Source organism: Sander lucioperca, chromosome 9 (genome assembly GCF_008315115.2).
Source record: "Sander lucioperca isolate FBNREF2018 chromosome 9, SLUC_FBN_1.2, whole genome shotgun sequence".
Lineage (NCBI taxonomy): Eukaryota > Metazoa > Chordata > Actinopteri > Perciformes > Percidae > Sander > Sander lucioperca.
Window position 1 is genome coordinate 358,287 of NC_050181.1, and position 26,520 is coordinate 384,806.

Below are 26,520 nucleotides of genomic sequence, written 5' to 3' on the forward strand. Positions count from 1 at the left end.
AGGCCAAAGAATCCTCTCAACATGTAGTCTTGGTGCCATGATGTTAAACACTCAGAGAGCTAATTCCACACCCCCTTCTCTTTTAATATATCAACAGATGCTGTCTGCAGGAGTGTTGTCCTAAATCCCACTCTTTGAGGAGGGCTGGATTAGTAGCAGTGGAGTGGAGGGGTCTGTCACAATGGGAAAGGATTTTTGGGAAAGGACAATGGGAAACCCTATTTTTAATATTTAAAATGTATTTATTTTACTCCAAAACAGGAATGTGTGACTTAACATATAAATACAAGATACAAACTCAACAATGCCAATTTAGTACACAGTATTAACACAACAGCATTTGGACCCCGGCTAGATTCATTTAAATCTCTTCATTTGCTGTTCTCATCACCCACGGTCAATTTCAGTTGGCTAAATCTTGAAAACCACTGCACAGTGACTGCACATGTTCATGTCAAAAGTTTTTTTAAATCAAACTCAGTCCAATTTTTATCTTATATTTCCATTTCATTCAGAATGAATTTCAGAATTTCATTCCTTTTTACATTAGTTATATGAACAAGCGGTAAAGCAGTGTGCAAAAGCTGTACAAAACATCCATTGCACTTATTTTTTTTCTTTTTTAAATGTTCTATTTATTTCATATTACAAAAAAAGGGAAATTGTCTAAATTCCAGACTTCTTCAGACAAAAACAAAGGTTTTACTGTATGCTGATCTTCTTTAAGAAACTGTCTGGTTTCCATTTTGTAAGCTTAACAGAAATGTTGGTGACTGAGACCCAGTGTCATCGTGGAGACAGAGTTATAATGTTCTATCAGGTGTAGAGTTTCAAAGATTTGACATCCCAGAAATTGCTGTTGTATTAATAACACAACAGTAACTATAATTCAAAAGAAGAGTCAGATCAATAATTGAAAGAGCAGGATTTAGTGTTGGGTTTGTTAGTTTCAATTTATAAATCATATTATTATAATATATATCTTTTTTAGTTTTCGACACTTTTTTTTGTCACTTTTTTCGAAGTTTTTGTTGATTTTTTCCCTCCAAAGTTTAAAGCTTTTTCTGACATTTTTGTCACTTCTTTCAACGTTCTTTTGTCTCTTTTTTTTTTCAAGTGCTACAAAATAAAATAAAACGCCCAAATTCAGTGAAGAGTGTACTTACTTGTGAAGAGCGTTGTATGGAACCATCCACTTTATTTTCTTTGACAATTTGGTTGAAAGAAACCCAAATTTGTGATGTAGAAACTTTTTGGAAATGGGTCAAATTTGACCCGAACACAACAGGAGGGTTAAATAGCCTGCTTGACTATTTCTTATTAGAGCTTAAACCTAGTCTATCCTTCACATCCATTCCATTATATTATATTCTAAGACCCCTTTGAGAAGGCTGGGGGGACTGAGATATTGGGTTGCAGACATATATCCACAGATAAGACCCAAAGGGATTCTCGTCTCTTGCCTCGCCATTCACAAAGTGCTCTCTGAGAGTATTTTCATTTATGCCTTTTTGACCCCAGTGTGTGGTTAGCCATCACCTTCACTTAAAGTCTGACAAGGTAGTCATGGAGGAGGAGGTACCCTGTACAATCAAGAACACTCTCTCTGTTGCTTGATAATAAAAACAGTAAACAGTTCCTTAAAGCTGAAAAGGTTGAAACAGGCAAATAGAAAATCCCCATTATGAATGTTAGTTCAAAAAGTCTCAAATCAGGAAATGATACAATATACTATACGACAATTTGGGTTTTATTTATAGTTATGAAGGAACAAATTGAGTGTTATTACATACACAAAAACAGAATGTCACCCTCAGGTCATTTAATCCACAAAACTGTGTGGCACACGAGGAATTAAGGCAACAAGTTGTTCTGTTGCTGAGCTGCCCTGAGAGTTCAGACTGCTGCTCAGACGGTGTGGATGTCTGAAGAAACATAATGCAGTCCTGTGCTGGGTTCATAAAGTCCCTTATGGCAAGAAAGGAAAAGATGAGAAATCCTGATAATGTCAGACCGGGCTAAAATAATCTAAATGCCTCTCACAGGAAAAGATCATTGAAAGTTGATTTTTTAAGATTATATATATATATATATATATATATATATATATATATATATATATATATATTTTTTTTTTTTAAAGCACTGCAGTCTTACTGGGCTGTGGAGAATACAATAATATAAACAATTAGCCTATTTCTGCTGACAGACTGCTAATGCATTAGCCTGAATTGAGGTTTTCACCTTGATAGCAATGGAAAGAGTTTGGCTTTTTTCTACTGCTATAAACCATCGGCCGAGTCAGCAGCAAGCTCCATTTCCCATCTACAAAAGAAAGAAAGAAAGAAAGAACAAAAGAAAGAAGGAAAGAAAGAAAGAAGGAAAGAAAGAAAGAATTAAATAAAGAAATAAAGAAAAAAGAAAATAAGCGAGAAAAAAAGAGAGAAAAAAGAAAAAATAAAGAACGAAAAGGAGAAAGAAAAAAGACGAATTAAATAAAGAAAAAAAGAAAATAAGCAAGAAAAAAGAAAAAAAGAAAGAAAGAAAAAAATAAGGAAATAATGAAATAAAGAAAGACAAAAAACATGAAAAAAAGAAAGAAAAAAGAAAAAAGAAAGAAAAAGAAAAAAGAAAGAAAGAAACAAAGAAACAAAGAAAGAAACAAAGAAAAAGAAAGAAAGAAAGAAAAAGAAAGAAAAAATGAAAGAAAAAAAGACAAAAAACATGAAAAAAAGAAAGAACGAAAAAGAGAAAGAAAGAAAGAAAGAAAGAAAGAAAGAAAGAAAGAAGGCCCATGCCCATCTGATCCTTACAGTAAAAAGCCTCACTTTTGTATTGATGCTGCAGCGGGCGGGTCCGAGCACAGTGGGAGGGGCCCAGCACCGGGCTGCTTAAAATGACAAGGAAAAAAGTTGTGGCTCTCACAAGACTAGTGAGTGAACAAAGTCCTCAAAGGACCAAACAAGCAGTGCTGAAGCGAGTGGGTTGACAAGCGGAGGTACAGTGGACTAATAGCGGGGTCAAATACCAGGCTCCCGGTCTGCTGCTGTGGAATACCAACATCTGGCTGGCCGGGGAGGAACCGGAGGAGCCGGCAGATGCTCCGTGAACATGTTTAACTGTGTCTCCAGCAGCGTGGTGAGTAACAAGATATTGTAGATAAACAGTTGTAGGCTACTTTACAAAACTACAACTTAAAAAAAAATGTAGGCCCTATCTGTGGTTTTCATTCTATTCTATTCTATTCTATTTCATTTTAATATACCTAAACTAAAAAGGGAGATCGGATTTGCCTAACTTCTTTTATAGTTTGGGAGAAACCCACATTGTTTCTGATGTCACTTATATTCTAGGCCTATTGCACAATTACCAACATGGTTATTTTAGTTTCGATCCACTTCAAAAAATCAAACATTTACTTTAAGCATGCTTTTTATTTATTTTGGAGCATCATATATTTATAAAGTGTAGCCCTAAAAGCAGCAAAGAATATTTGATACAACGACGTAGATTCTGTACTGCTAATAAAGAGGCGGAAAGTGTAAATGGTTTAACGTCCGCTGTTCCCCCGCTTATTGCATAACATAAAATAATACAACCAAGTGTAAATATAGGCCTAGGCCTAAAACTAATGCAGGTTAATACACTCTATTATAGGACATTTCGCAAGCAAAAATCTTACATTTATTTAGAGGTCCGATTATAGAAGAATACTAGGAATACAGGGCCAATGCTTCCAGGAAGTATTATTTTATTGGTTATTTGATTTAGGACTACACTTTATATTCTGTTCTTAATGGTCTTAATGAGAGGTCAATCCAAAAAGTCCTTACAGTATCTGCATTAATATAGCCTATTTATTATCCAACAAAACATCCCAGGACTATCTCTGAGCATTGCAATTAAAATCAGTTAGCCTACTGATCTCTTTCCCACAAAATATAAGGTGAAGGGTGTCAGCATGTGAGCCAATTATAGAGTTGTGATTTTTTTTTAAACATGTGCATTTTAGTTATAATTCCGATTTGACTCTGCTCTCACAAAAAGACCATTCAGATTAATACTATTAATATTGTTAGAACAGACAACATTGTGCCCACGTTTGCCATAATATCAATTCAATTCAATCTCAATTCAATTCAACTTCATTTCAGACACACAGGTCCATATCAACTTTTTCACGGCATACATTTTGACCCGTCACAGTAAAGCGCAGGTGAAACTTTTTGCCTTAAAAAGGTCTAAACAAAGGTTAATATGTGAGAAACACACCGGGCCGGGCAAAACACTCAAACGCACCCGGCTAATTGCTGGTTATCATGTGCACGTGCGAGGCTGAACACAATTAGTCAGAATCACGTTCAGCTGTGAGTGAGGTCTCTGGTGTCCCTAAATAGGATTTGCTAATCGTTCACACGGTGAAATCAATATGTAGACAGCTGCGGTCCACGACTGTGCCTGTCCCGGCTTATGACACATATGGCCTACAATAAAGGCACATGAATGCCTACAACAAGTTTGAGCGAATGTTTCGTTTTTGGGGAACTTTAGGCTATTAGTTTGTGGGCTTATGACTTTTGTTGTCATGGAAATATGAAGGGGACACCTAGGCCCATTTGGTCGTCATTGTGTCTTGCGCATCACTCTGGACTCGCTGACACCATGTCGGATGGAGAAAGGCAAGCGACGGAGGCTGTTTTCACTCAGCTACAACGAGGGGATATTTTTGTCGACACAGTAGGTGTTTTTTCAATATCAAATTAACAACTTCGTGTCCCGCCTTATAGAGTGGGAAAAGACATTAAATGTAGCCTATAGTTCGCGTGACAGTGACTGTATGCGCACTTCAAAAGTGCCGCTAAATAACCTCTTTAAATGTTATGCTAGCATAACATTCAATTTGAAAGCCGTTTTAGTTTTCAGACGTTTTCAAATTCGGACCGTTGTTTTACTTTCACTGACAATAAAACTCAAAACGACGCTCTAAATGTATCAAATTTCTTGACTTTATAAAAAACCGTTTTTACACTGTTAAATTGTCAGGCTGTTCTTTCTGACAGGGTTCGTCTGGGCCTGATGATATTTTCTCGGAGGACTGCTACTCTCCCTCCTCAGTCTCCCCGTCTTCCTCTGCTTCCCTGCAGGGGAAAGCCCTGTGCACCTCCTGCGGCCTGGGGATAGTGGACAGATACCTCCTTAAGGTCAGACCGACATACTGTGTCTGCTGGAAGATGGCATTTACAACACTACGAAATTAGGCCTATATATGGAACAAGTGGGCCAAATAAAATTAAATTATCAAAAGGGTCAATCAAGTGTCCCTTGTCATTATTTGTATTTTTTTTTTATTGTATAATTATAAATATAAAAAATTAATAAATAATTTTTTCTGTTAAGTGTAATTATTGCACTGTACGTACATTTATTTTGTTCTAAAATGAAAGAATAATGTATTTTAGAGTAAAAACAAAACTTAAATGAATTTGTTTAAAAAAAATTGAAAACATTTTTTAACTGCACACTAATGCATCAGAATACTCGACCTACAGTCAAATTATTTGGTATACTATGGTACACTCATAATTTAATTTCTGGATAACATAATCATAATAGCATATGCAGGCTAAGTAGCTCTTAAGAAAATTGTGGTGAATAACCAGTAGGATCATCTAAAATTGCATATACTGTTGTACTTAGTCATTCAGAAATAAATGCATTGTAAGGATTTGAGAAACCTCTACTGCCTTTAGTAATACAGATACTATTAAAGTACTATTAAGTGATGTGTGAAATGGCACTTGTAAGCTATATTAGTTTAAATCTCTTTTTCCGTCTTAGGTGAACAACCTTTGCTGGCACGTGCGCTGCCTCTCATGCAGTATATGTAACACATCACTGGGGCGTCACGTGAGCTGCTACATCAAGGATAGACAAGTGTTCTGCAAACTTGACTACTTCAGGTGAGTCAGACCAAACACAATTTGTCTGCAATGACATTCTTTTTTTTTATAAATAAGGATAGTATGAAGAAAATATAAAAGTTTGACTTTCTTTTTTTATAAATGGTCATTTTATATGTGTAGCCTCCTTGACTAAACTTTATAAGACCTGACCATATAATTAAGGAGAATAAATGCCATCTGGTGCATGTAAAAAAAAAAAAAAAAAAAAAGTTTTTTTTCATGTGATCTGTATTTGAGAAAAAAAAGTGGCACAGCACATAGGTGCTTTTAGGCATGAGAAACTCCATGAACAAAACAGCGGAAGGAAAATGCTTAACAATCTGCAGATTGTTCTTTCATTTGGGTTTTGTTTTTATTTTGACTAACAGTTAACAATTGGATTATTAAGTCTCTGAATGGAGTAGACGTACATATGCAGATGACTCACAGGAAAGCCCAGGTGGAGGTCGGGAACAGACTGACCTTATGACCACACGTATCTGCCCATCTGTGTGGATGGGATAAGAAGGGCTGTATTGCAGCTTTATTCCAGGGTAAAATGTTGCTCCAAAATAAAACTTTTTTTTTTTTTTTTTTTTACAAATGATTGCCTGTTCATATCCAAATTTGCATCAGGTACATCCCTATCAAACTATATTTCATTGGAGACAAATTCTAATGATTCTGATACATGTTAGGGAGACATGCTCACTCCTCATGCCGCGCTGAGCCAGTTCAGGCTGAGTGTTGATAGCTTCAGATACAACACATGCTGACACATGCAGGCAATGTGAGCCGGAGAACCCTAGAATCTCTGTCGATGTGATTGTCACAGAAGAGGTAAGAGGTTTTAATAGATTATACACTGGCTCTGACTGGAAGTTGGTGACAAAATGAAATGTCAAGTTCAGGGGAAAACGAATGTGACCTGGTCAGAGCATCTCCTTAAAGACTGATCGTTTTGTATTACATATTACGTAACTATCACTGATCAATCACCAAGTCAAGTCTTCTCGCCTCAACTAAACTTGTGACTATTCTACCTCTCCTCCTGTTTCGCATCTTTCTTCAGAAAATATGGGACCCGCTGCGCTCGTTGTGGCCGCAACATCCATTCCACCGACTGGGTGCGTCGGGCACGAGGCAGCACCTTCCACCTGGCCTGTTTCTCCTGCACCTCTTGTAAGCGCCAGTTGTCCACTGGGGAGGAATGTGGACTACTAGAGAACAGGGTCTTCTGCAGGACACACTATGACATTATGATGGAGAATATTAAACATGCTAAGGAAAATGGTGAGTATCTGGATGTGATGAATACCAGGGCATTTGAATTATTTCTCACCTTCCCATAATCATTTCCCATTAATAAAGTGTGCCACACTAAAGAACAAGTGAAGAGTTCATTTGTAAAAACAGATAAAAGCAGTTTTAAAAATGAATAAATCTAACAAACACCAATTTGATATTCCCTGGATTGGACGAAATAAAATAATTTTGTAAAATAAATGATAAACGTCTGGTTTTGCAAATGAACCCTTCGAGCATTACAGTATAAATACAATACAGTATTTAGTATTCTATGAAGATATCACAGGTCTTGAGGTTTTGAGATATCGGACTCTGGTCCTTGCTGTCACTCCAGTACAATGGAGGTGCAGTGAGTCTTCTCAGAAACTATGCCCCGATTAATCTAAATGTAAACAGACCTTGTTACAAAGAATGACCACAGGAGGACCTCACCTGAAACAGGGTCTGTTTTCTAAAATGTCAAACCCTTGTAACGTGCTGTGTTGTCTTGTAGAGCAACCAAATGTAGAGGAAGAGGTGGCAGAGAAAGACGAGTCCAGCACCATGCCCAGACCTGCTAAGAGGGCCAGGACCAGCTTCACTGTTGACCAGTTACAGGTACTGCCAACCAGTCTTTGTGTTAGCATGTATGTATGTGAGCTGTTTTTACCACATTGTCCTGCTGCTTTTTTGTGTTTTTGTAATCCTTTCAGAAAGAAACTTAAGATCATTTAAAGCCTGTTCTTGACCAGGTACCATCCGCTGTGAATAACACACACAGAAGGCAGAAAAGTGTCTTCTCTGACTAGCAGTTAGCAAGCCCAATTACATGCCCATTTTAAAAATATTTTATCCAGCCACTGACTTTTTTTTTTTTAATTTGTAGAATAATGAATAATAAGCCAGTGATATTTGGCATATGTGACGTTGATATAGTGGCAGTTAATACATTGTGTCTGAACACAGACTGAGCACTCTTGATGCAGTTTAAAATTTCAACCATGTTAACAATTCCCCCTCTGTCATCTATTTGTGTAGGTAATGCAAACTCAGTTTGCTAAAGATAACAACCCAGATGCTCAGACTCTCCAGAAACTGGCAGAGAGGACCGGACTGAGCCGCAGAGTTATTCAGGTAAGGCAACTGCTATGGTGCTCACTAGTTTAAAAAACAAATTGATTGAGAAATTGACTTCAGCAATTGGCTCAGTATAAATTCTCATAACTGAAAGAAATATTCAGTGAATCTGTAGGACTGCAGTTACATTGATTGACTATCTTTAGTATAAGCCACTGAAATGTTATCAGTGCACTAAAATTGTAAATGGAACATGCTCAGCCATTTGAGATGTGCCTGTGGAAGCTTTTTTAGAAGACTGCAATTTTTAGATGGCCAAATGAACAATTTTCTGAGCCAACAAAGAGTTGAAAGCACACTCAATTGCCATCTGTAAACCTTTTTTCTTTTAAACCAAGAGCGCCGTTTAGTGGGGTCAACAAATACAACTAATGGTTCATGAAGCTTTATTTGGACATCACTCATTTTTACTGTCCCACTAACTGTTTTTTTTTTTATAATTAATTAAAAATTAAAATAAAAGCTGCATTATTTGCATGAACTTGCCCTGACAGCCACATTTTCTCAGAAATGATCAAATCCTTCTAAATTTGAAAATTGTAAAGCCAGTCTTCTACTGTACTCGTCAAAAGTGTAAGAGCATCAACTAACGGTTCCTGCACAAATAATGCTTGTAGTTTCATATTTCTGTCTGAAAGGTAGAAGGGAAGTGTGGAACCAGCAGGGTCCACTTCAGCAGCTGTTATCAATCCATTCTCTCTATTCAGGTTTGGTTTCAGAACTGTCGAGCTCGTCAAAAGAAATACATCAGCCCAAATTCTTCCTTGATGACATCCTTTGCCCCTGGTCAGCTGACACCACCTTTAATGGAGGATCTGCAATACACAACCTATATGTCCTCAGATGCACCCCTCCTCACTACACTGACTTATATGGATGGTGAGAAAACATGTTCGCACATCACTACACTGAGCCAAAATTTTTACAATACTGAAAATGCACCTCAAAAAGCCCATACACGGCTAGCTCAGTGCTAACCGTATAAATCATTTATAGAAAAGCTGTGTATAGTCTGTATGGCTGCCAGCTAAAACCAAGCATTGTTTATTAAATTCTAAATTCCAGAAAACTTGTTATTGTTACAGAAATGAGAATCTGTTTTTGATTATTTTCTTGATTCATTCATAATTTTTCATTCTTACCTAGTCCAAACTCCAGACCCACTTTTGCTTCAGCCACTTGTATCCCATTCGCTGACACAACTGCCAGTGAGCCATGCCTGAGCTACAGCCCGCCTCACAAACTGAAGACAATGATTGGCTGATGGGAGATGGAGGAGCATATCATTACTCTTTAATAAAAGTCTAGTGAGGAAGACTTTGATTGTCCAAAATGCCAGCAATTTGATTAAACAATTAGTTTAATTTTCACTGCCTCTGTGTAAGCAGACAACTGAAAAATCAACTTGTTTATGAATTGCATCTAATCATAGAGATTCACATGTGAGAATAAGTTGACAGTTGAAAATGTCAAAAAACAAATGTGTGTATGCCTATGGGTATATGTTAGATGAAATCTTTGTTAATATGTATATGTTATGCATTATTGTGTTTAATTTATTTGGAGAATATGAGATGAGGCACTTTGTTGGAAAATTATGTTAAACTGAGTATCAATTTGGTTGTCAGATGTTTATTTAAGGTTGTTTGAGGATAATCAAATTATCAGTTGGCCACTCACAAGAGATAATATGGTTTCTCTTCTGTAAAGACTACTATTTTTATTTTTTTTATTTGGTTTATATTGCAAATGAAAGGCAGTGGAGATGATACATAGATTCTCCTGCTCCTTGGTGTGTTGACAGACGTGTAGACATACCTCGTTCGGACCATTCTCCACTTGCAGGGCCCACGTCTGTTCTTCTCAAAACTTCCACATTTCTTAAGATGCTTTTCACTAGAGCATGTGTTTAGCACAGACAAAGCAATACAATGTATGACTGTATGAACTGCACACTGGGGATTAGATGTTTGAGATACTGGCAATTAAAGTTCATGGCTGCAACAAAAAGCTTAATTTCTTGTTCAATTTCTTTTTATTTCCTGGAATGAATTGTGTTCAAAGTTGGTTTGACTGATTAAAATGTAGCTATGTACTGTTTTACTATTGTACTACTCAACTACAGTTAGTTCCTTTGCAGATTAAGACTTTACACACAAAACATTAGCAGTAATGATGGTTACAGACCAGTGTCCTGTGGCTAAGGACAATTGAGAATATACTTTTAGTAAATTTGATATACATGGTACAGTGGTGATGGCACAGTGGATATGACACATGCCTAACATCAACCAATGTGTCCCTAGTTGCTCCAGAGGTGTGCAACCTCTGACATAATAGCAATTGTAAGTCGCTTTGGATAAAAGCGTCAGCTAAATGACATGTAATGTAATGATATAACCTGGATTTAGTGTGTGGCTGTGTTGAGGAATCCTTTAACTTTGAGCTTGGAAGTGGATGGCACCTGCACATCTCACGGATGTTTTCTGAGGGTTTATTCTGCCAGTATTCTCCTGTCACGGTTCTGAACACACCAGCTGCACAAAACACACCGGTCATCCATCAAAGCCAGTAACACAAAAGCATTTGTTGCTCTGTAACATTGCTGTCCATGGTGCTGATCCTACTGCACACCTCAGACTGGACACAGGAACTTTCTAAGTAACGAAGAAGGGTAATATTATTAGGGTGCAACACATGCACAGTAAAAGCTGGTCTGCACTTCCCGAAAGGCTCAATAGCTCATTGGCTGGTACGTGCTCCAGTTACGTTGCGCATGTGTCATACCCCATAGCTCCCATGGGGTCAAAGACTGTATCCCAGCCTCCATTAATAGCCTTGAAGATAACCAGGAATCTCATCTCACCAACCAACAATCAGCAGACTAACTTAAGTTAACAGTATTAGTTAACCTCTATGTTCCCTGCTTAGGAGACTCCCGTTGATTGAATAAGACCTCCTTCGAAATAAACATATGAATACCTTAAAGAGTGTTAAGCTTTATTCATTTGTCTATTTTTGACAAGATGTTTTGTGTTAAATCCTTGCCTCATTGAGTAAACAAGCTTCAAGACATCTGAGATTGTGGATCTCTCCTCATCATTAGTGAGAGACCTCTATGATCATCTATATAATATACATATAATGTCTCAAATGAAACTACAGAGAAGTCAGAACGACATCTCTCAGACACTTTGATAGGTCTGATGAACTGGGAGATGGGAAAATTTTGGATGAATAGGAGCCACAGCAGTTGATAAGCACCATAACAAGAAACAGACTTGCCATCCATGACCTGTCAGTCTTTTGACTTCGAAGAGGATCTCTGATTACTGACTCTAAGCAGTAGCTGTTGGGTGGAAGAGCATGACATTTGAAATCTTCATCGGATTTATCACAGTATCACATAATAACATACAATAAAAAGTAATTTATTCAACATACAGTTCACAATGTATGTTTATCATCCATACTGTTATAGGCTACTGATAAGCTACTATTTTGTGTCGCACACACAGCCTAGCAGGACTGGCAACTGTTTCCATGGTGGACACAAAACATTAACTGTTTTTCCTCTTTTCCCTCAAGGCAAGGGGAAGAGAGTTACAAATATTAAATTTTCCACCTTTGCATCATTCCAAAACTGAAGGCTTGCAGCGCTTCCTGGTGGATAGCAAGTGCAAATGAATGAATAAGACTGGAAACCTATCTTATACAGTCTATGCTGGAATCTCAAAGACTCACTTTGATATGTAGGTAATGTCTTGGTGTAACTCTTAACTATGTACATTTCCTTGATATTAATCTAATTATTTCATAAATTGCACATGTGTGTAATTGTAAAATATTGTCTAATTACTTGTAGGCTGTACATATAATGCAATGACGTAATCTCGTACTTTTATTTTGAAAAAAACAATGTCCGGAAGTGGCGCTTGGCATTTGGCATGCGCATATTACAGAGGTAGACCAGTGTTTAGCCGACGGCATTGAATTGTAAACATTAGCAACCCGGGCGACTACTTTCTGTCTTTGGAATGGAAATATAAGGTAAAATCCGTCTTAAATGTGTCTACGTTTTTGTCACTTAGCTATAACAATGTATACACATGCAGTTTGGGAAGAGCTGACGTTAACGTTAACTTATTTAACGTTATCTGTGGTTTTGGACCTGATGCTGAGACAGACTCAAGCGGCCACAGACCCCCTAGCTAAACATGTTGGCTTACAAGGGAATGTCGTTAGATTTAGTTACATTTTGTTTTCTTTGGTTGTATCGATTGCCTTTAATGTTCTACGTTTGCTGTGTTAGGAATCGCCTGTGGATTCCTAACGTTAGCTACCTGAGAGTTAATATTAGCAATAGCACATAGCGTTAACCGACATCCTCCGTAGATGATCTAGCTAGCTAGCTAAGTTAGATAACATTGATTTGTATAGTTTTGCGCATTAAACATTTCTTTCGGAAGCACGTTTTGCCACAACTATTGATAAACTTCACAGGAGCCCAAATCTGACCATACCATAGGAAATTGTGAGTAACGCTAGCTAGCTAGCGTTAGCTAACTGTCTTCGCATCCGGATCTGTCTATCGGCTGAAACTGCTGAGATTACTAACAACAAACAGTTAGCTAGCTTATCTTAACTACTTGTTAATCATACGAAGAATGTAGCTTGAATCAAATCACTCACAGGAAACGACCGTGTATTAACGTTACACGGAGTGAAAGGACTGACATTGGTGATGTTTTGACACAAAGCTAATGTTAAAAGTAGCCAACTAGCCAATACAAGTAAACATCTGATCCGCTGTCTTGCTGATTCCGTGCAACACTAATCGGTTTGCCTTCCTGTTTTCCCACTATTTAATCCTTTGGCAAACACTGCTGCATTGACTTTCAAATTTGTTTTAACTCCTGTTACATTTGTGGTGAAGACAGACTGACTACAGAGAAAATCAGATTTGTTTTGTTGTCTTGGTAGGTCAACCCAAGGTGTGGGACCAAACATTGTTCTTCAGTGCATGGACGCAAAGCCAATGCGCAGGTAGGTGTGGTATGAAGGCATTTTTAAATGGTCTTTTTGCAGATTAAAAAATATGTTGGTATTGTTTCCAGTTGACTCTCTCTAGACCAGTGATGTTCAACAGGGGGTCCCCAGAGTCAATGCAGGGGGGGGACTCCAAATTATTCTTAGTCTTAACATGAGTCCAACATATTATTAGCAAATATAACTCCCCACTAATGATAGACTTACTGGCCTATAGGCTATAGGTAAGATAGTCACTAAGGCCATCCACAGATACAGTTCATACTAAGGATTCACTGTGCCACATGTATGTTTAACATTAAAACATGATTTATAAAATCAGGCAAACAATTATTAGGCTTTTTTAATAGCTTAGGATTCTATGCAAAAAAGGTATGTATAAAGGCTTTTGGCCGCCTTACACGTTATTGTAGGCCCAGTTTAATATGCGACTTAATTTTATACAATATGTAGTAGGGGGTCCCTGCTCCGTCTCTCTTTCAGATTAGGGGTCCTTGGCTTAAAAAACGTTGAAGAACCCTGCTCTAGACTGTTGACTGTGAATGTTTTTTTTGCTTAGATTAAATGTCACTACCATGATGGGTGTTTAATGTCCATGTGGGTTGAAAGTTCTTTTTAGCGACGCTGCTAATGTGTTGTAAACACAGGTGCCAGTCCCCTATGTGTGGAGACACCTTTCAAAGCAATACAACTCTACAAACTACAGCTTTTAAAGGGTTTTCTCAAGCAATTTTGCGTTGCACTCTCACAAAGTCGTGTGCCTCACAAGAGACAAATTAAAATGGATGGTCAGAATGGAAGCAGCAGATGCAGTGATCACCATTTTTTTATTTTATTTTTATATCCATAGTAGGAATTAAGCTTCAAAAAGGCTCGGTCCTAAAATTTCTATCATGCAAATAGATAGGGTCTTTCTTTAGATCCTCCCTGCCTGGTAAATGCCCTCTTTCATACCCAACACCTCCAGTTTGTAATGCAGGATTTTAGTTTAGCTTTTAAGGTTTAATGTCTAATTATTGCCCATCTGGTTCATGTTTAGGGTCACCAGCGCACGCCAAGACGCCACTGGAATGGACATCACCAGCCGCTGTACTCTGGGGGACCCCAACAAGCTCCCTGAAGGGGTCCCCCAGCCTGCACGCATGCCCTATGTCTCGGACAAACACCCCCGACAGACCCTGGAGGTGATCAACCTGTTGAGAAAACACCGTGAGCTCTGTGACGTGGTGCTGGTGGTGGGTGCCAAGAAGATCTACGCTCACCGCGTGATTCTGTCTGCCTGCAGCCCCTACTTCAGGTACAAGGAGACACACATTCAATTCAACTCACATCTGGTAAAGGAAAACCTATCTGGAAATGAATCCACTGGCCAATGAATTGACATCAAAGTGCAGGGGGAGTACTTTGAGTGCTGGCTGTAACAATAAGATCTCTTGATTTCCATGCTGTTTTCAGGGCGATGTTCACTGGAGAGCTGGCTGAGAGCAGGCAGACAGAAGTGGTTATCCGCGACATCGATGAGAGAGCCATGGAGCTGCTCATTGACTTTGCCTACACCTCCCAGGTAACAACAGTGGCAGTGGACAGTGTTTCTATGTGGCATTAAGGATTGGTGGTGCGTTGTTTGTAGTAACACAAATTTCCATGTGTATTGACCATAAGCGTGCAGATGGTCACCATATCTAAAAATCTGCTAGCGGCCAAGTGTGTGGACATGACGGCCGCCTGTGCTCATGCAGAACCCGCTGAACAAGACTGGCAACAGTGGATGTAATTAAGAGATTTTAACAGTCATATGCACAAACAAAATTACAAATAAATCCACTACCAGCTTTATTAAAAAGTACCACATTTCCAAGACACCGTATATCCCCTACAGTACAGTAAGGTCTGTCATCAAAAATGCAAATAACGTGGTGCAACTGACTGGAGCAGGTCATCCTCAGAATCTCTGTCTGTGTGAGGAGAGGCCTGTGGAGAGAGCTGCAGGGTTCCACATCCCAGATGGGAGATGCACTGCTCGACAAATCTTTGCTCAATTGCTTCACGAATTGGAGCTCTCTGATGTCCTGACCTCCATGCTCCTAGGTGACAGTAGAGGAGGGAAATGTCCAGACGTTGCTCCCTGCGGCCTGCCTTCTCCAGCTGGCTGAGATCCAGGAGGCCTGCTGCGAGTTCCTCAAGAGACAGCTGGATCCCTCCAACTGTCTGGGCATCAGGGCCTTCGCAGACACACACTCCTGCCGCGAGCTGCTGCGCATTGCAGACAAGTTCACCCAGCACAACTTTCAGGAGGTAAGAACATGGATACATCGGAATAACTGTCCATAGTCCTTTTTAGAGTTTTTAAAAGTCATATGTTGTACTATATATTACAAAAATGACACGGGTACATTTTAGGAGTGTGAATCTTAAGGCACCTTATTTTATTTCTACGCATGATTTATTTCTTCTCGCTGTGTCACTACTTTGTACTTTTCAAATGTATTTGTTATGATCAACAATTAAAATAAACAGATTAATTTACTTCCATTATCTTTTTTTAATACAATAGTAGTAACAAATAAAAGAGGTGTGTGAACTGGAAGGTTACCCAACCTATTTATTTTAAATTTTTTTTACCAGCGTTACTGAAGATTGAGTTTATGTTGCACCGCCGGAAGATATATAGCGCGTCCACTGACACGAGAAGTGCTTTAGACACGTATGCACAGTTGTGGATGTCGCATTACGTGCAGGCCAAATACATAGGTAGCGAGGCCGGTAACATCCGGCAGCGAAGCCTTCGTTGTCGCCAAGCCTGCTTTTAAATGACCAATAACCAGAATCGTTTTTTCCCCCCACCCCTGGTAAATTTAGACTGAAGGTGCAGAAAAGAAAATGCTCTGTCTAACCATTTACATGTCTGCATTTTACAAGTAATCACTGTTAAGCTGTGCAAGCAAACATATTCAGATATATATATATATATATATATATATATATATATATATATATATATATATATATATATATATATATATATATATATATATATATATATATATACATATCTCTACAAGTTATTTTGATACAAAAACGCACAGCTATGAGTTCCCTTTATCCTGCCACACTACTGTTAGAGCTTTACTCTCCTTGTCTTTTAGTCTTTGTTGTGCACACACGCATGTTTAAAAACAGTAAAAAATTCTTACATCTGGTAAGGAAAATGAGCAATTACAATGGATACTTTTCCTAACTGCTTCCTATGGAAAGCATGAAATCAAGCATGTGACTGTGTTTACATTTTACGTAATGTCATCAGCAGGAAAGTATGTCACACGCTCATAGCTCAGTTGGTTTGTTTCTCCATCATGTTTACCTAGATTCTTTCCAAGCCAGAGGAAGAGGAAAGCTGTCACAGCATCACATTTAGAAGACATATCTTCACTGCACTTTTCTTTTTTTTTTCTTCTTTTTTTCAAATCTCTTTATTGAGTTTTTCCAGGACATGCACAACATACATTACACCAGCAGCACCCCATGGACTACAAGGTGGCAATACAAGAACTGTCTAGATAAGCAAGCAAACTATTACAGAACCAGCAATGAAACATGCAGCAACCGAAACCATAAAGGAGTAGTTAAATTGTTGGGTGCCTGGGTAGCTCACCTGGTAGAGCAGGCGCCCATATATAGAGGTATACTCCTTGATGCAGCGGCCGCAGGCCGCTGCCCTTTGCTGCATGTCATTCCCCCTCTCTCTCCCCTTTCATGTCTTCAGCTGTCCTATATAAATAAAGGCCTAAAATGCCCAACAATTAATCATTGAGGAGAATTTAAATGAACCGTTCTCTCTTTGTGGCGCAGCTGCTTGACTGTCTGCTCTACTCTGTTGTCTTAGGTAATGGAAAGTGAGGAGTTCATGCTGCTGCCTGCCAACCAGTTGATTGACATCATTTCCAGCGATGAGCTCAATGTGCGGAGCGAGGAGCAGGTTTTTAACGCTGTGATGGCCTGGGTGAAATACAGCATCCAGGAACGCAGACCACAGCTACCCCAGGTTAGTGGCTGAAGAAGTGTCCTACCACAACAGTTAACTGACTCTGTTGGCTGTATGGTTTTAGGGCTGCACATTATGAGGGACATATCTTATTGTGATTATTTTGACTGATATTGCGATATGATGAACGATATTGGAGAAAATGATCATTTTTGTAAACTTATTCTTGTTTTTATTGAAAAGTGTAAAAATGCAATTGTTTTAAATGTTATGTGATTTTTGCCAGGATCTGTACCAGGAAAAATATTTTTTCTTTAGTCTGTGTGATACGATTTGTAGGCCGGGACGTCTCTGCAGCACCACAATACCTAATTCAGAATGGTTTGATACTTATTTTGCCTTTCAACAAATATTGCGCACCCCCCTGCGATTTGGATATTGCACTAGTCCATGTTGCGATTTCGATAGTATGCTAATAATTGTGCAGCCCTAGTTATTGGTGTACATTCCAGTCCCATTCCCTCAGCGTTACAACACTTAAGAACTGACTGATCTGTGTTCTGTGTTGTGAAGGTCCTGCAGCATGTCCGTCTCCCACTGCTCAGCCCCAAGTTCCTGGTGGGCACCGTTGGGTCCGACCCTCTTATTAAGAGTGACGAGGAGTGCAGGTGAGTGCTGTTTGTTTTTTCTACCATTTCGATGCTTTTGTGGGAAAATGCAGCTGGTGCCGATCTGGATCCAGTAATTTGGTGGAATTCTTTAAATTGCCAGATGAAACATCTATGAATGTTTTTCTTCTAAAATCTGAACTTCACAAAATAATTCAGGTTGAAAAATGCTGAAAGGGGGGGAAACTTCTTCTACCTCCATTTAATACGATGAGGGTGGTACGATATGTAACCTAGATTTGTGATTATATCATTTGTTTTCAGAGACCTGGTTGATGAGGCGAAGAATTACCTGCTGCTGCCGCAGGAGAGGCCACTGATGCAGGGCCCCAGAACCCGGCCGAGGAAACCCATCCGCTGTGGAGAGGTACTCTTTGCAGGTCAGTGTCTTTTAGGCAATACATTACAGGGCTGGGACATTATGCCTTTGTCCCGATTTGATTCTCTCACGATACATGGGTGCCGATTCGATAGTATTGAGCATTGCGATTTTATTTTCCTAATTAACAAAAACAAAAGTTGAATAATGCACTTCTAGAGACAATATATCTAATGGAAACTAATTGTTTTTCTATGAAGAATGCACATGACATGCCATACAGTCAGTTTGGCTGGAAACTGATAAGATGTCAGCGGTACTGTATGAGCAAAATGTTTGTGAATAATTGGTAAAAGAATAGAAAAAAAAATTGATTCTAGGGAAAAGACACACACACACACACACACACACACACACACACACACACACACACACACACACACACACACACACACACACACACACACACACACACACACACACACACACACACACACATAAATAAATAAATAAATAAATAAATAAATAAATAAATAAATAAATTAATAAATTACAACCAGGGTTTCCCTTGCATCAAATATAGAGACGTATGTAGACTTCTGCAGACACCACTGCCAGTGTGGAGGATTGTAAAAAGTGTATCTTGCAGAACGAAATGACTCTAAATCACTAATTTAATTCTGTGTACTCTCGTCTCCTTGTCCTGTAGTTGGTGGTTGGTGCAGCGGTGACGCCATCTCCAGCGTGGAGCGTTACGATCCCCAGACCAACGAGTGGCGGATGGTGGCGTCGATGAGTAAACGGCGATGTGGCGTCGGCGTCAGTGTTCTGGATGACTTGCTGTATGCGGTGGGAGGTCACGACGGCTCGTCGTACCTCAACTCTGTGGAGAGGTGGGTCACGGTCGCGCAATGCTTCGTCCGGATATTCAGACCTAGACGTAAACTTGTAGGGTAATTTCTCTTTATTCCCTCTCTCCTGTCCAGATATGATCCTAAGACCAATCAGTGGAGCAGTGATGTGGCCCCCACTAGCACTTGTCGCACCAGTGTAGGAGTGGCTGTCCTCGGTGGTTATCTGTATGCTGTCGGGGGACAGGATGGGGTTTCCTGTCTCAACATTGTAGAAAGGTATCTGTCCAAACTCTTGTGTCTGTGATAAACTGTTCATGTAACCATCTTATATCAGTGAGTGTTTGTTTTTCGTGGTAGTTCAGTCTGTTATATCTCTTATCTTCATCCCTGAAGTTCATACCCAGACACTAGGGATGTTAACACTTGCACTGCCACTCCGCCAGGCATTTTAGGGGTACTATAACCTCTAAGTCCTACCCTCAAGAGCTTCTGTATCCTTTGTTATTGCTGACAGGCCATTAACACGTCATCCCTCTCAAACTCTATAGCGTTGCGTTAATCTCTATTGCAGCAAGGACAAGCGCAGCTCCCACACACCATACACAGCCAGATACATTTTCTACCCACACAAAACTGTTGTACTCTTAGCAGTTTACAGTAAAATGTGGTAATTTAAAAAAAAAAAAAATTGGGACATATAACATAAGCTGCCACCCAATGTTGTGTCGTTCAGTTTAGTTCAGTCAACCCGAAATGTTCAAGGTTTCTGTGAGCAACTCCCACAAATAAATAATTTTTTATAAATGTTTTTTAAAAACACTATCTTTTTTTTGTTTCGATCAGATGCTGATCTGAGTTGTAAGCAGCGTAAAAAACCTAAAAGGCTGGAAACATTCTGAAACATTGTAATCAATTTTAGCATTTCGACCAATCAGATTTGACTATGTAAATTCTTAGTCCCACTCTTGGCCACGCCCACATCGACTTGCCTATATTTACACGGATGCAAGAAAAGTTCTGAACATTACTGAAAAGCTAATGTCTAGTCCGTATCCTAGTAATAGAATGGCGTCCTTCTTATGCTTTAGGTATGATCCTAAGGAGAACAAATGGACTCGTGTGGCCTCCATGAGCACCAGGCGACTGGGTGTAGCTGTGGCTGTGCTGGGGGGCTTCCTGTACGCTGTAGGAGGGTCTGATGGGACGTCACCATTAAATACAGGTATGGTACTGAGTCGTGTGATAAGTGCAATCTTAAATTAACCCAGAGCCTTGACAAGAGTGGGTAAGGAATGAGAGGAGAGGTGGCATCAGGTAGAAAGCTGTTGGAATTGTATGTATGTGTAATGTTAATGTTTATATGCCCAACAGAGTGAACCCACACAAAAAAGACCACTACGGTATTTTCCAGACTATAAGTTTGGCTGGTCCTGCGACTTATAGTCAGGTGCGACTTATATATCAAAATATATATAATTTAACATGTTTTTAAATGTTAATTCATACTGACTGACATAAACCAAGGAGTAAACATTACCATCTACAGCCACGTGAGGGCCCTCTAGGCTTGTGACAACTATATGCTGCTCCTGTACCCCTGAAAAAATTTACTCAAACATTACCTTAAAGACAACTGAGAAAGACTGAACACAAACAAAATGCCCCCAAAAAGAAAATCCTATTGTGCAGATTACAAACTGCAGGTAGTAAAATATGCAGCCGAAAGCGGTAATCGAGCAGCAGAAAGAAAGTTTGGAATGAGTGAGAAACTTGTGAGGGACTGGCGAAAAGCAGAGGTTACTCTTAATGCAATGAAGAAAACAAAGCTAATCGCGGGCTGAAAGCAAGATGGCCAGAGCTGGAGGAACGAGTCCACAGATGGGTGCTTGAACAGCGTGCTGCCGGGAGAGGCTTGTCAACAGTGCAGTTGCGTCTCCACGCCCTGGTAGTTGCCAAGGAGATGAATATAAATGACTTTTTGCAGGCAGGCCTTCTTGGTGTTGCCGCTTCAAGCAACGCAACCGCCTCTCTATCAGAGCACGGACTAAATAAATGCGACTTATAGTCCAGTGCGACTTATATATGTTTTTTTCCCCCATTTTTTGACTGATGCAACTTATACCGTATAGTCCGGAAAATACGGTACTGTCATCTGTGGGAGTGGAAACGGCTCTTTGCTTTGGGTTTGCCAAATCAGTCTTAATCAACTTGTGTGATATTTGATAGTGACAAAATAATGAGTTATGGCTGCTACTGTAAGAGAGGTGTGAAACATCTTCGGGGCGGGCATTGGAAGAGTTTTCCTCGTCAAACAGTATTAAGCTTTCTTAATTCCATGTGATGCGTTGTGAATGCAGTGAAGACCATCAATTTAAAACTAACAAAGGTATATTAGTTGGTATCAAAATGGGTAGTTTTATTGTTTGGAATAGTTAATCTGCTTTAAAGTGCAGTATGACCTCACTACCTGTTATTTTATAAGAAGTAACCTCAGGTCTATCTCAAGCTGTCTGTCCGCTACATTGTTGGTTCGTTGTCAACATGTTCCCTGCAATCCTTTTCTTTTTTGCTGTCATCTGACTTTTTTTTTTGACGTTTTCTTCTTCTCAGTGGAACGCTACAACCCTCAAGAGAACCGCTGGCACACGGTGTCGCCGATGGGAACCAGGAGAAAGCACCTCGGCTGTGCCGTCTACCAGGACATGATTTACTCTGTCGGGGGGAGAGACGACACCACAGAGCTGAGCAGCGCTGAGCGATACAACCCCAGGACAAACCAGTGGTCTCCTGTAGTGGCCATGACGTCCAGACGGAGCGGGGTGAGTGTGTGTGCGTTGGGATTTTGTTCAGTTAGGATATGAGGCTTGTTCTTGCGTAGTTTTAGTTATTGCATCGCATTCACATGTCAATAATGAGACAGACTGCATTTAATTCGTAAAAGGATTCATTACAAAAACATTACATTACAAAAATGCTGTGTTCTGGGGCAACCTGTAGCTCACACGGTAGAGCGTGCGCCCAATGTTGGCATTGTTCTTCGCAGTGGCCTGGGTTCGAATCCGACTCGAGGCCCTTTGCTGTGTGTCATCCCCTCTCTCTCTCCCTCATTTCCTGTCTCTCTTCAGGTGCTCTAATAAAGGAAAAAGCCCTAAAAATATATCTTTAAAAAAAAAGGCTGTGTGTGTGTGTGTAGGTGGGCTTGGCTGTAGTAAATGGTCAGCTGATGGCAGTGGGAGGCTTCGATGGGACGACGTATCTAAAAACTATAGAAGTCTACGACCCTGATGCAAACACATGGAGGTAAGTGGCACCATTTGAAATAATGAGGTTACAAAAAACAGTTACGAAGTACAATTGTGAAAAGAATAAAGCAAAACAACTGCAATACCAATAGTGAGTCAAGATCAGAGATCAAAGTAAATGCTCTACAGATTGAGCGCCATCGACGATTTTCTTTTTTTAATCTGACTGATATTCTAAACATTTTTCAGTCTGGTTTAAGACCTGGGCATAGCACTGTATCGACAGGCTCTAAGGTTGTGAGTGATATTGTTATAGATAATAGGCAAGATTGTGTTGCACTTTTTATTGACCTGTCTAAGGCCCTTTTAGAGCGTCTCAACAATATCGGGTCGATATTGCGTCCTGTATGTGGGTTGAGAATTATTTATCTGGTAGATCTCAAGCTGTTGTGGCTGATGGTTATCAATCAGTTTTTCCGAATATCTGTGAAATGGTTCCTCAGGGGTCTGTTTTGGGGCCTCTTTTATGAACTAAATTTATTAATGATTTTAATTCTTATGTTAGGAACAGCTCAGTTCATCTCTATGCGGATGATACAGTCATCTATTCAGTTGCCCCTTCTGTTGATCTCGCTCTTCAGACCCTCACCATTTGACTCTCTTTCCAGGTTGTACGGAGGAATGAACTACCGCCGGCTAGGTGGGGGGGTGGGCGTCATTAAAATGACTCACTGTGAATCCCACATATGGTAACACCAATATCTCCCCCGCCACCCCCTCACACACTTCTCATCATGTTGCAATGGATGCCTCTTCACCAACTCTTGTGCCTCCAAAAGAGACGCTGTAATTTATGCGAGCATGAGAAAAACACGCGGGGACACAAGGCGGAAAGAGGAAACTTTGAACATCCCCAGCCCCACTGTGAGGACATTACCTTTTGGAATACTCTGGTTGTCCTCATTGACTGACCACGGTCTCCATGAAGTGCACTGAGAGCAGAGGTCTACTAATGACCTCACCAAGTTTTCACCCTCCAAGCCTCTCGGTCCGGGACATTTGATTCGGCGTGTGCGACGGAACTCAACCCGACCATATTGCTGCTGAGGGAGATCAGCTTACATTTGTTGGAATATGCTTTTTTTTCAGTCTGTCCCAACTGTGAAAGCCTCTATCACCTTCCCTTGTGTTAAAATGCCAGACCCCCCAAATTCTGGTTACTGACCACCGCCCTCAATGAGTAAAAAACAAACCAACAAAAAACAGCCAGGGGACCAGCAAACCTTCTGTTCATTGTGTAAGATTGATTATTTCCTGGAGACACAACATTGCATTCTGACTGTCGGAGGTAAATCCACTCTCTCGTTTTTTACATATATCTCAGCTGTGGCTGTCGCGTCTCTGGGCCTCATTTGTAGCATTAAGCAGTGGAAAGCTGTCAGGCAGTTATCTTCTCAAAGTAGATACCCAGATAGGGCAAACTGAATGTATTTTACTAGGCAAGATGGGTAGCATTAGAAGGATGTGTATGAGGAAGTCCCAACATTTTCTCCCAAACTTACTGTCGTTGGATGAGGCTCTGCTGCTGCAGTTTACAGGAGGTTACTGTGGCTGTTTGTGACGTTGGGTGTTTGAAGATTTCAGTTCAGATGCTGACAGTGTGTTTTTAAAGGATCACCTTAACCCTTCAGTGGAAAGGACTTAGACACCAGAGTCATCCAATGGTGTTGCTGTTTTTTTTTTTTTGCGTATATAACAGTGTGCATTTTCAGAAAGGCATTCATGGTGTTGCATTCAGTTTTACGCTCTAACATTGCATTGTAAAGACAGGGAAAAAAAAAAAGAAGCTTTAAAGGTCAAACCCTGCCTAGTTTCACACGTCCACACACCGGGCCAACTGTTGTGTAATAATGGTGTGATTGTTGTATTCTCGTTTTCAGAAAGTTCAAGAAAATTGTCCCCTGGGTTCTGCCACGAAAAGGGGGTTTTAGACCCTTTGAGATGATCTGACAAGCACTTAGTTTGAAGCATACTGAAACCTTAAGGCCATGATCAGACAGAGCGCGTTTGCAGGTTGCAAAATGTGAGGCGCGCCACACTGCCTTTTTTTGTTAAAGACGCCCCCGATCAGATTTGTTATTCTTGCTATGCAACCATCAAAATCACCCGTCCTCAGCCAACCGTTATTTTGCTGTGAAGTGAAAGAGCTTTTCCACTCGGAGTTCAAGTTGGTTATTTTTACTCGAGGCATTCAGGTCCCACCTGCAAAAACGCGAGGCGCATAGAGCAACAAAACGCGAGGCGCTCAGCCATGCAAAAACAGCGAGCAAGATCCTTCACCCCTAACTCAAACACCGCCCCAGGCTGCTTCAACACGCTGTCTGATCGGGGCCTAACTGTGTCCTGTACTGCGTCTGATAGCATGTGGCTTTACCTTTACCTTAAATAGTTTAGGAGCTTTAAAGGATAATGCTGGCGATATTCTATGTTTGTTTGCCATATTCAACAAATCTCAAAAAAAGACTACAACCAACAATGTGTTAGTCTGTCTCCAAGTACTTTCTAGCTTTCCTGCCCTGTCTGGGGTAATTCCTATGGGGTAATTATATCAGGCTTTAATGCACACACAATACTTGGGCCTGCACATGGGATTTGTTGACATTTCAATATTTCATCACTTAGGTTTAAAGGAGCACGGCAACTTATTGGGACTTTAGCTTATTCACCGTAACCCCCAGAGTTAGACAAGTCCATACATACCCTTCTCATCTCCGTGCGTGCTGTAATGCTGTCTGACGCCCCCAGCATTAGCTTAGCCTAGCACAGATCACGCAGGTAACTGGTTCCAACTAGCCGACTGCTCCGAATAAGTGACAAAATAACGCAAACATGTTCCTATTTACATGTTGTGATTTGTATAGTCACATGGTGTACAGATAATGCCATGATCACCAGTCACGTTTGCTACTAATAGCTATTCACATTGGTTTTGTTGACGGAAGTAACTGCTTTTCGGTGTCGCGCTAATCGCTCTGCTTCCACTTTCTGAGAATATAGTTCCCACTTAGTATACGGTTAGAATATGGCTGTGTCTCATGTGACCTTGTTATTTGTACACCCTGTGACTATACAAATCACAACATGCAAATAGGAACATGTTTGCGTTATTTTGTCACCTATTCGGAGCAGTCGGCTAGTTGGAACCAGTTACCTGCATGATCTGTGCTAGGCTAGGCTAATGCTGGGGGCGTCAGGCAGCGTTACAGCATGCACGGAGATGAGAAGGGAATGTATCGACTTGTCTAACTCTGGGGGTTACGGTGAATAAGCTAAAGTCCCAATAAGTCGGCGTGTTCCTTTTTAAAAGCTAATTTCACATAATGCATCAAGTACACTTCCTTTACCAGAGTCCATTTAGAAAAGACACGTTTTATTTTCAATGCAACTGCCAGGGGCACGGCCCGGTTGAACATGGCAAGCAAGGCTCAAGCCCATGACACAAGAATTAAGTTCAGTATCTCAATAACAATTGGATAAACGTTTTAAATATCTTCTGTCAGAACTGAAGCTATTTTCAGCCATTCCATTTAAGATGCTGATCACCTCTGAGCAAAAGATTTACCACAGCCTAGGCAGCACAAAGGCCCAAGCTCAGTTCACAAATGTCAATGGGATCTGTTCTCATTTATTATTATAATAAAAGGACAGCATTTTCTAGCCAAACGATGTTTCCACAATTCAGCTGTTTTGGAGTATACAAAACCTGAAGAGTTCTGTTTTTTTTTTTTTTTTACTAACTTCCATAACATCCGATAACACAAATCAGTGAGCCGTTTTCTCATTTTAAATGGAGGCCAATTAAACCCAGCTCCTGTAATGGAATTTCTGTTACATGCTTAACACGTACAGTATAGCATCAAAGTCAGTCCTGCAACAGACTGAACAGAAGAAGTAGGGGAGAAATTGTTCATGCCAGTGGACTACGACCAATGCAGTAGTATACAGCATGTATCCCAGTTTGTTGTTAAAAGAACGGGCCG

The 26,520-nt window shown here is 40.0% G+C and overlaps 2 protein-coding genes across 3 annotated transcripts; both read left to right on the forward strand.

Annotated features, from left to right (window-relative positions):
* Positions 1-2,918: 2,918 nt before the first annotated feature.
* LOC116041651 (LIM/homeobox protein Lhx8-like) lies at positions 2,919-10,382 on the forward strand. 2 transcript variants are annotated; one of them, XM_031287652.2, is made up of 8 exons: positions 2,919-3,138; positions 5,061-5,201; positions 5,839-5,960; positions 7,015-7,235; positions 7,744-7,847; positions 8,268-8,363; positions 9,074-9,245; positions 9,513-10,382. In XM_031287652.2, the coding sequence occupies exons 1-8, from the start codon at positions 3,112-3,114 to the stop codon at positions 9,587-9,589; spliced, it is 960 nt and encodes a 319-aa protein (XP_031143512.1). In that variant the 5' UTR covers positions 2,919-3,111; the 3' UTR covers positions 9,590-10,382. The 2 variants fall into 2 exon arrangements, with proteins under 2 accessions (XP_031143512.1, XP_031143503.1); XM_031287643.2 differs by lacking the exon at positions 2,919-3,138 and adding an exon at positions 4,416-4,737.
* A 1,910-nt stretch (positions 10,383-12,292) lies between these two features.
* Positions 12,293-24,326, forward strand: klhl20 (kelch-like family member 20). Its single transcript, XM_031287664.2, has 14 exons — positions 12,293-12,416; positions 13,350-13,412; positions 14,455-14,712; positions 14,871-14,979; positions 15,504-15,710; positions 17,299-17,457; positions 17,971-18,065; positions 18,330-18,445; positions 19,094-19,277; positions 19,371-19,514; positions 20,327-20,460; positions 21,849-22,057; positions 22,432-22,538; positions 23,149-24,326. Exons 2-14 carry the CDS (start codon positions 13,390-13,392, stop codon positions 23,231-23,233), a joined length of 1,830 nt encoding a protein of 609 aa, XP_031143524.1. The 5' UTR covers positions 12,293-12,416; positions 13,350-13,389; the 3' UTR covers positions 23,234-24,326.
* The last annotated feature ends 2,194 nt before the right edge of the window (positions 24,327-26,520 follow it).